The following is a 12,743-nucleotide window of genomic DNA, read 5'->3' on the forward strand; positions in this document are numbered from 1 at the left end:
AGTTCCCCGAGGAGCTGCCACTGGGGCCAGAGGGCAGGGAGACGGGAGCCAGGATAAGGAGGGGCCACCCCACAGGCTATGGTGAGGATTTTATTGGCAGAGAAATAGGAAGCCAGGAGAGACGGAAGAGATTTTTTTTTTTTTTTAAAGATTTTATTTATTTATTTGACAGAGAGAGATCACAAGTAGACACAGAGGCAGGCAGAGAGAGAGAGAGAGGGAAGCAGGCTCCCTGCTGAGCAGAGAGCCCGATGCGGGACTCGATCCCAGGACCCCGAGATCATGACCCGAGCCGAAGGCAGTGGCTTAACCCACTGAGCCACCCAGGCGCCCCGACGTTAGAGATTTTTAAAAGATCCTTCTACTGGAGTATGGAGAGCTGGAGCTGGAGTAAGGAGGTGTCCAGAGTGAGCACGGGGCACAGAGACTGCAGGAGAGTGGAGGGTCGTGGATGAACCAAGGTGGGGATGGTGGAAATGGAGAGAAGTACACGGTGGACAGATAGGAGGGCCACAGTGGAAGGCAAACACTGAATGTAATTCAAGAGCAGAAATAACCACTAGAATGTAAGTTTTATATTAGGACATTAGTACACCAACCATCATTTAAACAATGCTTGTATTTAGAGAACAACAGCTACCCTAGTGGGGCTGTGCGGGGGACTGCTCTGAGCACCCCCCATGTCCTAACTATGCTAACAGAGCTCTGAAGGCCAGTTCAAACTCATGAGTAATCAGAGAAATGCAAATTACAGAAGCCATGAGGTATCTCCGTAACATCACTGGCAGTACATTAGAAAGTGGCTAGGGCTACCTGTGGGATGGGGTTGGGGGCTGACCGAGAGAAGTCTGATGTAGCCTGGCTCGGGGACAGTCTGGCTGGCGTGGTCACATCACGCTTACACACGCCCTGCAAGCTAGCTAACCCACCTCTGGTTCACAGCCCGCAGGAACTGGGACACTGGTTCCTGGGGCCTCACAGTGGGAGGTTCTTCGAGGCACCATATGTGTAAGGGGGAGCTGGAGGCACTCTGGTGTCCATCCCTGGAGGGTGGGCAGTAAAATGGGGGTACTGGCCACAGAGTGCCATTTGGGGCAACAGGGAGCAAACTAGCTGACATACAGCAACGTACATGGATCCGAAATTCTGAGAGTGAAAACAGAAACAAACAAAAAATGTACGGCATAAAACCAGTTACAAAAAATTGTCTAAATAAAAATTTGCACACAAACCCAACAATATCTTTTGTAAGAATACAGACAAACAGATCAAAACACATCTGACTTTTTTGATGGTGGCCCATGGGAAGGTGGGGGAACGGGGATACAAGAACAAATTCCAGAAGGAGCCTCCGTGGACCAAAGACAAAAACGGCTCCCGAAATGAGGTGTGGTTCTCCCTCAGCTTTGGACCCAAGACGGAGAGCCCACGAACAGGCCTTTAAAAAGATAGAAAGTCATTTAAAAATTCTAAGTCCAAAGTAGCTGAGCATGGATGTCCTCACCCCATCGTAAGGAGCCCAACTCTCCCCATCGGGTGATCCTCCCTCCACAGCTGGCTCTTGGCTTGCTACTGCTGCATGGGGCAAAGCTACTCCAACCATTCATAGCTATTAAAAAGAAAAAAAGCTAAATAGGTGTTTTTTTGTTTTTTTTTTTTTTTAAAGAGTTTACTTCTGGGAAAGGTGACAACAGTTCCGGATTCCCTGAGTGGCTGGAGGGAAGGGAGGGAGACAGACGGTGCTTATAACCATGGTTCCTACAGCTTCCCTGAGGGAAGGAGTGTTCCTGGAATATAGCCCGTCATGGTGCTTATGCCCTTCCTTCCCCACCACATCCCCTCTCCCACTGCTAAACTGTCTAAGTGGGAGACAGATTTGGAAGTCTTATCTGTTTCTTCAAACACAGCAAGAGATACTACATGCTGTTCTAATATTTTCCAGAATATTGGCCCTTTATATAAAGGGAAAGTCCACAAACAAAGCAAATGACTGTGTGAATGCATAACCTGAAGGGACGAATTAGCAGTTCTTTGCTACAGATTTCTTTTTAATTATGTATAAAAGAGGATTTATGGGCTGTAGCCTAGAACAAACTGCTTTACAATCAGGGACCACTAAGGACATGGATTATAAGCTAATCTGTCTTGTTTTCCAGGTTTCTTGGTTTTGCCCCCACGGGCCACGAGGAAAGGCAGCCCCCTCCCATGTGCACTTTCCACATGCTGAGCCTCACAAGGGGCTCTTAGGGGAAGGAGCAGCACTTGGATTTTGGGCTTCCCTTGCAGTAGGGAGGCAAACAGACTGCTTTTAAAGTCCTGTTTGAGGGGCACCTGGGTGGCTCAGTGGGTTAAAGCCTCTGCCTTCGGCTCAGGTCATGATCCCAGGTCCTGGGATCGAGTCCCACATCAGGCTCTCTGCTCAGCAGGGAGCCTGCTTCCCCCTCTCTCTCTGCCTGCCTCTCTGCCCACTTGTGATCTCTCTCTCTGTACAAAATAAATTAAAAAAAAATCTTAAAGTCCTATTTGAGAAAATGTTCAAAGGAAAGTGTACGAAGGAGGACTGGACTCGGTAGACTACATTTTGGGGGACATGCTCTTCATATCCTTAGCCAATCAGTCTCAAGCACTGACTGCATGCTTGTAGGTAAGGCATCCTGCTAGCTACAGGGAAAGAACAAATGATAAAGGCAGGATGCATATAATGGGCTCTCACTACATGCTCCTTGGGGTTCTACACACCGCCTGTGTGTTCGCACATCCCAAGAGCCATTTCAGGTAGATACAGTCATTGCTCCATTTTAAGGATGAAGAAATGGAGTCAACCACCCACAGTCAAGAGCTAGTAAGCAATAACGCCCAGCTTCTGACCGCTGCTTTGCCCCCACACGGCACAGGAACTGTACCAGGCCAGCAACCTCTAAGAGAGGGTAGAAAGAAAGCTCTTGAATGTGTGCCTGAGGGGCTGGAGGGAAGGGAGGGAGACAGACGGTGCTTATAACCATGGTTCCTACAGACAAGACCACCCGAACCTTCTGGAAGGACAGGGCCGGGCATGTGTGTCAGTTTCCTAGGGCAGCCATAACAAAGTACCACAAATTGGCTGCCTCCACAGAAACTGATACTCTCACAGCTTTGAAGGCTACAGCTCAAAATCAAGGTGTTGTCAGGGCTGTGCCCCCTCTGGGGTCTGGGCAGAATCCCTCCTTGCCTCTCCCTGGCTCCTGGTGGCTGCCAGAAGTCCTTGACTTCTCCTCAGCTCACAGCTGCAGCATTTCAGCCTCGGCTCTGTATTTATATATTTATTTTTAGGATTTTATTTATTTGGCAGAGAGAGAGATCACTAGCAGGCAGAAAAGCAGGCAGAGAGAGGTGGGGAAGCAGGCCCCCTACTGAGCAGAGAGCCCAATGCAGGGTTCTATCCCAGAAAGCGGAGATCCTAACCTGAGCCAAAGGCAGAGACTTAACTCATTAAGCCACCTACGCACCCCTCAGCTCTGTCTTTAAATGGCATTTTTCTCTCATGTGGTCTTCCTCTAAGGACATCAGTCCTTGGATTTGGGGCCCATGCTAATGCAGCACGGCCTCATCTTAATCTCATTATATCTGCAGAGACTGTATTTCCAGGGAAGGTTAGACACACAGGTGCATGGGTTAGGACTTCAGTGCATCTTCTCTGAGGACACAACAACCCCCAACCAGTGCATAAGTGAAGATGATCTGAGCTTTTGTAAGGAGCCCGGGATGCGCTATTTCGGGTAAAGTATATAGGGGAACAGGAGCCGACGCCGGTGAGGAAATCTCCAGGGAGGCCTGGGACTGCGAGAAACCAAGAGAAAGGGCGAGGAGCCTGGCACCAGGAAGGGAGTGTGAGCCCCAGCATGGAGGTGAGCAGCCAGGCTGGGAGGTTGGCAAGTTAACGGACGGATATACTTGGAGTGAAGGTTAAGATGGTGGATTGGGGCCAGATTAGAGAAGGCCTCTTACGGAGACTTTATTCTAGAGTGGGGACTCTCCAACTTAAGTGGCAACAGAATCTCCTGGAGAGCCAGCTAAAACCCAGTGTGGTGGGGCACCCCTCCGGAGTGTGGGGTCAGCACCAGGGAAGCGCCCTGGGGATCAGCATTTTAAGGCGTGCCACGTGGCTCTGCTGCTGCTGGTCTGGGGACCACCATTTGAGACCTTCTCTCGAGGTGTTGAGTGGAACTGCTGAAGTTCTGAGGGAGGGGCAGAGGTGACAAGTAGCTCCAGTGACAGTCACCAGCAAACAGATGACCGAGAGATGGAGGACACGATGATTCTGAGGGCCCAAGGCTTTCTTGAGGACAAAATGGAGGAATGTAGCTTAAAGTCTGGTTGACATGGTATCCCTGGCCATTAGGTCATGGGGCCTCAGAAGGTGAAGGTACCCTCTGCTTCAGGGAGCCCAACCAGTAAACTCCATGACAGCACATGACAGCAGAGAGGACAGGGTCTTGTGCAAGCGAGGGCACCTGAAGGCAGTACTCTGGACCAAAATCATTCAAATACAGGAAAATGCTGATGAAAATTACTCCTTGCTTCCTATTACATGGAGAACTACTTTGCCAGGTAAAGACATTTTATATATACATCAAGAAGTTAAAACTGGGGCGCCTGGGTGCTCAGTCAGTTGAGCAATCAACTCTTGATTTCGCCTCATATCATGATCTCAGAGTCATGGGATCAAACCCCGCGTCCGGCTCTAGGCTCAGTGGGGAGTCTGCTTGAGGATTCTCTAGCTGTCTCTCTTCCTCCACCCCTCTGCCCGCTCATGCACACTCTAAAATAAATGAAAATTAAAAATAAATTTAAAAAAGAAGTTAAAATTCTACAAAGTCATGGCTTACTTTTAGTACAAACCTGTTTACTATTAAACATAAAGGTTTGTTTTCATGTCAACAAAGATTCTTCACCCAGCAAATGTCTGGACTATATTTACATTAGATACAATACAGTGTTTGTTTAAAGTCAAGTCACTGAAATATTGGTGTGAATATTGGAAATAAACCTGAGGACCTTAATGAGGGATAGAGAATAGATGTTTATTTTGTTTTAGAAAACTAACATCCCCTTTACACTCACTCAAAAACTTGGAGCCGATTAAAGAGCAGAAACGGCGTCCCCAAGAAGGCTTGCTGTCGGCTGCCACAGGGAGACCATCGAAATGCTGTGACTCAGAGTTTCCAAAGACACGATTTTGCCAAAAGCTAATCTACAGAAAGAAAACCCTGTGCTCAGGGGGAAACACGGTCCTTGCTTTTCCTTTCTTCGTGGATGGCTGCTCAGCACAGTCCCTTCATCTTGCCTGAGAACTCATGGTGACAACTTCCAGCTTCATGCTTTCAGGTTGAGGGGGTGGGTGGTGGGGACAACTCCCGCGGGCATCGAGTTCCTGGGTGATTCTCATCTCCCTTCCCACACACACTGGGCCCTGCTGGCCTGACAAACTCAGCTTTTAAATGTCCCCTCCAGCCTTCACATTTGGTAAGAAAACATAAATGTCCTGCCATTTCAGTAAAAGCAAACTTTTTCATTCTGGAAGGTTAACTTTATAAGTCAGGCTCAGTGGCAGAGAAGTAAATGAATCATTTGTGGATGAAAATTGCTGTGCTGTTCTTATGTTCTGGACAGAGCTCCAGTGTGTTCCATTATACCTAGGAATTATCATACCGCATTTTCTTCTCTTGGGCAATGCCAGATAAAGCAAACAGTCTACTGAACGAAAGTCCGTGACCTTCTCAGGCTCTATCCCATGCGGTCCAAGGAGACCTTTGCACTTGGACACCCTGCTTTATTAGGTTAAGTACCAGTAGACAGAAAGACACAGAGTGTATAGCCAACTCTGAATCCAAGTTCTCGACCCTTGGAAAGAAGCTAAAGTGGAAATGGCCAGAGGCCGTGTTACCCTCAGCTTCCCCTCTAGCTCAGGGTGGGGCTCACTGGACAAGGCTGGTTATGAGAGGGTTACTAGGTGCTGAGTCTCCCTCATCCCTCTAAAAGGGCTGGGCCAGGCCCAGCTTGGGTTCCAGATGCCCCATGGCCCCAGCACCCTTCCAGCTACCTTTATTTTCACTGAACAAATATTAATATTTAGTATTTCTTCCTTACAGGGCCCGATGTCAGAGGAATGGAGGAACAAGGAGGTCTGAGGTCTTCCGCAGGATAGAAACAGACACGGTCCTGTTGAGGAGCGAGCACAAGGCAGTCCCCAGTCAAGTACTAAGACAGTGTGTTGAGGACAGATGTGTCTGGAGGCGAGGAGATTACCAAGATGGTGGAGATGGGCCAGACAAGAGGCGTGAGCGAGAGCTGCTATTTCGTGGGTCCAGTCACGTGCCGGGCAGTGTGGGGAGTACTTGTATGAGCCCATAGCCAGCCCAGAAACTGGGTGAGGTACGCTGAGTAACAGCCCTCAGCGATGCCCACATCCTAATCCCTGAGATCTATAAATATGTTACTTAATATAGCAAAGGGAACTTCACCAATGTGAGCACTGAGGGGCCTCAAACTTGGCAGAGAGCCCGGATTATCCCAGTGGCCTTAACCAACGTGTTTATAAGAGTCCTTTTAAGGAGGATATAGTAGTGTTGCATCCAGATGCTGTGCTCTTGGCTTTGAACATGGAAGATGGAAACCAAAGCCAAAACCTGAAGAAGGCAAGGAAACAGATTCCCTCCTAGAGCCTCTGGAAGAAAGGCAGCCCTTCCAACACCCTGATCTAGACTCCTTTGGACTACCGACTTCCGGAATTGTAAGAGAATAAACCTCTGGGGTCTTTTAACCTAGAAAATTAGTGGTAACTTGTTACAGCAGTGGAACTAATTACAGATGGTAGCGATTCTTACTGTTGTGCGCCGAGCGGGCAGGTCTTTGGAGACCACTGTGGTTTTATGTCCATCCTGCACACAGCTATGGTACAAGACCCCCTTTGACAACTTGACTTTACTGGGTAGAGACATGCTGACCAACCCCAAGATGTAACCTCGGGTGAAGACTCGCTACGGCTACAATCCCCAGCCACTCCTGTGGGACCAGCTCTGAAAAACCTCTCGGACGGAGGCACCATCACAAAGGCAAATAAGTGCTAAGGCTGCAGATGTGAGGAGAAATCTCTAGAGTGACTCATTGTCCATAGACCGAGATCAAAGGGCAGGTTGGACTGGTGAGCTATTGTGTGTATTTAACATTGCAGCCTCACTGATTCCATGCCAGGGCTGAGTATTAATAGTCCATCTCCAACAGAACCACCTAGGCTGTTCCAGGAAGAGTGTGCAACTATGCCAGAGTCCTGGCGGTTAGATTCACGAGCCTCCTCCACCAGTGAGCTTTAGTCGGGGCCACTGCTCATATCACACACACCCCTGGCTAGGACACCACACGTGGCAAGACAAGTGGAAAAGTGTTGTGGGCTGGTTAAAAAAAAAAAAAAAAGTTTGTGGTTCAAAACAATTTATTACAAGGAGGTCAGAAGCATTCCTACTTCCTACCCCATCTGGGTGCAGCTGGCTTGGGTGAGTGGTGTTAAGTGCCAAGGAGGCCAAGACCTAAGCTTATCGTCAGGGCCAGGTGGCCTTTTCCCATCCAGTGCTAGGCCCAGACTCTGCAGTTAGGGTTTTGCGGACCAGACGGGTGCAGTGGTGGGAGGCTGGGCACAGACCTTGGGTGCACCTGTGCCTTTTCAGAACGAGCAATGCCTGAGAGGCAAGGAGAGAGTGTGTCTGTTTTGGGCTCTAGGGTTAGGTTCCATCCTCAGGGCTGTGGGAGGGCACACGGAGAGACAACATGTTCATCTAGCAAATACCACCCCTATTCTGTGATGATTATAAAAGCAGCTAGGAGCCTTCCTTGAGTGAAAGTAAAGATTGGACAGCGATAGAGGAAGAAGGTTTTCCTCAGCAGAGTAAGTGCTCTCCTAAAAGCCTGTGGCTCAGTGGACAGGCTCTGTTCAGCTGTCAGACACGTGGGCGGGTGCCCGCAGTAGCCCAGCCTGTCTGCCCCGACGGTGGCCTGAGGCTTGCCAAAAGTCCATTGTTCTGCTCCCAAACCCGCTCCTGCCAGGGATACCTATTGCCTAATTGCATGCAAACCGTCACATAAACTGTGAAGAGTGGGAGCAAAAAATAAAATAAAATAAAATAAAATAAAATAAAATAAAATAATATATAATATATATAATGTCCACAAAATCCAAGTTAAATTTGTAGAAGAATCTGATTAAGTCTCTAAAACTCTTGCTATTGAATTGGGTGTGGATGAGTCAAGGTTGAGCAAGAAGATAAAAGGGTAAAAGTAGAGGATTGTACTTTGTATTCTTTGCAAGTGCTCCCTGCACTGTAAGTAAACCAAAAGAGAAATGAGATGATCCATAAAGGCCGAGTTTTCTTGCTAGAAAAACTGCAAGGGGTGACAACGAAATGGCCTTGGCCCTATACCCAAAATAGGTGATACATTTACATTTATTGCTTTTAATTTAAATTGAAGCATTGTGAGGTATGGGCATAACCTCCCTTCCCCAGACACTGAAGCCAAGGAGTGCAGCGGACATTCACCTGAAGTGACCAATCCCCAAACAACAGCGGATTCCTGAGTGGGTCGCTTTCCTCACGAAGTCCGTGCACACACGGATCTCTAAATGCCAAGGGAAGGGCTGGCCTCTCATCTGCTAGGGGCAGTGGTCTCAGGACTTGCTAAGACCCATCTCAGTGTAAGGGGCAGCCTCTTAAGGGAGGAAGGAGCTGGGAGTGGGGCTGATCTAGGATACCCTGGGTATCAGCGTCACCCAGCACCTCCCACCACTCCGCACTGTGGGTCATGAGGCTGTGCCACATGCTATGTTGAGGGTAAAGCCAGAAGAAAGATGGCATCAGGTAGGACAGTGAGGGAACACAAGCTGTGGTCTGCAATCTCTCCCTATAATTTAGTAAACAGAACAAAACAAAACACTTGGCTCTTTCCGCAGCTGTATCACTGATTTCTTTTCAAAACTTAGCTACATTGACCACCACAGTTATTACTGGATTTCACCACAAGAGGGCGATAGTGTTTCTAAAATGAGAGATTCTTGCACACCAAGAACTCAAATCAGGGCTGGAAGAGGTCTTAAATATCACTCTCACTTGGTTCACCGGTTTTCAAAATCTTTTTGGTTGAAACCCACAGCAAGAACTGCATTCTTCATAGCGAACTAGTTCATAAATATATATTTGAAATGCATTTTAGGTACAATTTACTCTTACATTTGCAAAGCATTCTAATAGTTTATATTCCAACAAATTTTGTTAAAAATAAACGAACAAACCACAAAACATCTGCAACCTACCAGCTTGATTTCCTAACCCACTAGTGGGCCATTACTTTGAAAACCCCTGACTTGGCTTCAGCCTCTCATCTTACAAAGGGTTGCACAGACCCTTAGGGTGAAGAGGGCTCCTTAGGAGCTCTACTTTTCACACACACACCCAGCTCCCTGTTCACCCTAGGGGCAGTCCTGGATGAGTGACAAACATTGTGTAGCAACTGATCACTCACTCTGGAAATGCACCAATTTAATAAAGAATGCAGACCCATTTGGGGAATGTACCATTTTTCACTTCTTGTCAATACTATGACTGTTCTTAGAAGTAGAGCAGAAATTCCTTAAGCCACTACATTGAAAGGTTCATGCAGGTGATGTCTGTGCTCCTCACTCAGGTGGTCAAGAGAATGCTTCAAAACTGAATGAATCTCAAAGAGGCTTTCCCATCAACCCCACCCCAATCTGAACTGGGGCCATAATATCCAGCCCAGTGCCAGGCACATAGTAAGCGCTCAAGAAATAACTCATGGATAAATGGATCACCCCTCAGACAGTATAATGGTAACTCACATTTTTATATTTTACAATTGGTACTTCCATCCTCTTACAGAATTCTTAAAAACACCTAGGTGTTTGGCAGAACATGGATTATTTCCACTCCAAATGAGGAAATGATCAGAAAAGACATGATCTTTCTTCTCTGGGTTGTGTGGCTCACTGGAGGCAAAGCAGGGGCTGGAATCCAGGTTCCCAACAACACGCCAACCAGTCACTTACATTCTGGAAAGGCAGCCCCATGGCAGCTCCGTAGTAGGAAAGAGCACTCACTCTCAGCGGCCCCCTGCTAGACTTCTGCCACCCTCAGGATCCCAGCAGGCCACTGCCACAAATTAAGACATACCTTGCACCAGGCTGCCTTGATCACCCCTGAAGGTGGGTCCTCACTTAGTGGTGATGTTTGAAGGTGGTAGAGGAATGGAGAAAAAATTTCACTGAATACCTGCAGGAAAACTGAAACCCCTTCACTCTTAGGAGATTTTTGACCCTGAAAGTCAGTGAGCTCTCCTTCCTGGCTCCTTGATTTAAAAACATTTATAACCATTTTCAGAAGAAATGTAAAGGTAAACCAAATGACAATAGGAAGTTATCTTTTCTTGGAGTCAATACCCTGAATTCTTCTACGTATTAATTACCACTCTCCTCCCCATCCCTGCCCACCCATGCATATCTGCCTCTAATTTATTGATTTATTGCCCCACCCCTTTTTTTGGTCAAAGGAGAATTACTTTAAAGTTCAGGAACACTATACTATTACAGATGAAAAACACTGAGCTCCTTGTGGAAGAGACGGAGAATTTTTACTGAATGCACTTGGGTTTCGAGAGAGCTTAGTTATCTCGTGAAAGACACCAAGTATTTAATTTTCTTTCAAGGGGATGACTAAACACATAAAAAAAGCAAAGTATTATTATTTAGTTTTTTATGGCCTTGGAAGGAAGAAAAGAATTCCCAGAACTTGAAAACTGACTTTTCTGTAGGGAATCCTCCTCAGTGATAACGAGGGAGCAAATCTTCATGGACCCTCTCTTTGGGCTCTAGGGGGCAGTTACTCTCCAACTTTGATAGAAAGTTCTCAAGCTCTCTTTCTTCACTTCTCTGATGAACTAGTAACACTGAACTTCTATTCTCCCTGAGAAAGCAAGGATTGTTAAAACAGGTGAGAAGAGTAGGATGCCCTTTTCTAAGAAAAATTTTATTTCATCCATCAATAAATTTAACCACCTGAGGTACAGGACTAAGTCTTTGAGCAACAGAGACTGCTTCCAAAAGGCCTTCCCCACCCCTGAATCTGACACCTAGTCTAGAACAAAAATCCTACTGCCTCTATTTAAAACTCTATGTATTTACACTCTACACTCAATTCTAGATTTTATGAGACCGAGTCTGCAGGCTTTGTGGGGTATTTGGGGATTACTGGAAAGAGCGTCGCTATTTTGGGGACAGACTGAGTGGAGTTCTGTAACTCTGCAACCTTCTGTTTGATGAAGAAAGCAAAGTAGCTCCACAGACACAAAGAAGTCAGGGTCCAACCGCCAGTGCCTGGAAATCAACCAAATCAGGAGCAGCCAAATTCTCATTCATTCCATTCACATGGAAAGCAGCCCTGGTTCACTCCCATTAAACCAGAAGCCAGCATTAGGAAGGTTCCTGCCCGCCCCCTGCCAACGCACCAATTCCAACCACATCATCCGGAAGCCCTAGCAGCTTCGCCTGCTGTTAAGAGACAGTGCGTCCACGGTCTGCAGGGGAACTGGCACAGATTTTAAAAACCCCGCCCAGGATCTCTGCTGGAGCCAGGTGGGTCTGGCAGTGACCACCCCTTTGGCAAGCACCTCTGGATACTCCCAGACAAGATTAAGCCTCGCCGTTGGGGCCTGCTCCTGTTTCCCCCATGCACCTCTTTCCCAGAAATGGGAGCTGCCCTCTGAAAAATCTACGGCCTCATAAACGGCGAACGAGCCAGCCGGCTCCCCGTGGACTTTGCGCAACCATGGGCCCCTGCACGGCCTGACCACTCCCGAGCCGCCGAGGCCCTCGCGCGATCTCCCCCAGCGTCGTACTCCGCGGGGCGGACGGGCGCGCGCACAGGTGTCCTGCCCACGCGCTGCGCGGCCGTGTCACTGGGGCACTCACCGTGGCGCGGCCCTCCAGCACGGCGGCCAGCACTCGTAGGGCGCTGGGCGAGCCCGCACGGAAGTTGAAGAAGTGCAGCGCCGCGCGCGCCGCCTGCTGCAGGAGTCCGCTCGGGAACTCCGCGTCCTGGAGCCCGGGGGAGTCCTCCGGTCCCCCGGCCCCCGCGGGTGCCGCCGCCACCCCTTGCAGGGCGAGCAGCAGCGGCGCGAGCAGCAGGACGGCAGAGCGCGGGGCCCAGGGCCCAGACGCGGGCGGCGGTTGCCGGCGGGGCGGCATGGACGCGGGCTGTAGGTGCGGCGTTCGACGGAGCGGGTTCCCGGCGGGCTGTGCCGGCGCTCGAGGAAATAAGGCCGAAACGGGCTCCTCCCCTCCGCCCCCGGGACGGCCCGCAGATCCGGGCCCGGGTCCTCGCTCGGCCGCGCCCTCTCAGCGCTTCCTCCGGCCGCGGGGCCCCTCCGCCCCGCCCCACTCTGCCTGGGCCCCAGCTGCGCCGGCTCGAAGCCCCGACGCGGCGGCGCCTTTGCGGCGCGGGGCCGGGGAGTCTGGCCCAGGCTGCGCTGGCAGAGGGACGGGGGGGTTGGGGGGGCAGTGGAGACTCCTCCTGCGAGGGAGCGCAGCTTGCCCGCCACCACCCTGCGCCGCGCCCCCAGCGCGTTCGGGGACCCGGCTGCTCTCTGCCGTTGCTTCGATTTCGAAATCCTTTGGGTTTCAGAGCGAACCTGCTTCGGTTCTCCAA

The 12,743-nt window shown here is 49.4% G+C and overlaps 1 protein-coding gene across 1 annotated transcript in view; it reads right to left on the reverse strand.

Moving 5' to 3' along the window:
* The window catches only part of RARRES1 (retinoic acid receptor responder 1), a 56,270-nt gene extending 43,911 nt beyond the window's left edge, over window positions 1-12,359 (reverse strand). Inside the window, exon 1 of the mRNA XM_032852605.1 lies at window positions 12,008-12,359. Within this exon, the coding sequence (XP_032708496.1) occupies window positions 12,008-12,283 (276 nt within the window). The 5' untranslated portion in view covers window positions 12,284-12,359. The remainder of the gene's footprint in view (window positions 1-12,007) is intronic.
* Window positions 12,360-12,743: the final 384 nt, after the last annotated feature.

The sequence above is a fragment of the Lontra canadensis genome, unplaced genomic scaffold (assembly GCF_010015895.1).
Source record: "Lontra canadensis isolate GAN:19392208 unplaced genomic scaffold, GSC_riverotter_1.0 scaffold6, whole genome shotgun sequence".
In the NCBI taxonomy this organism is placed as follows: Eukaryota; Metazoa; Chordata; class Mammalia; order Carnivora; family Mustelidae; genus Lontra; species Lontra canadensis.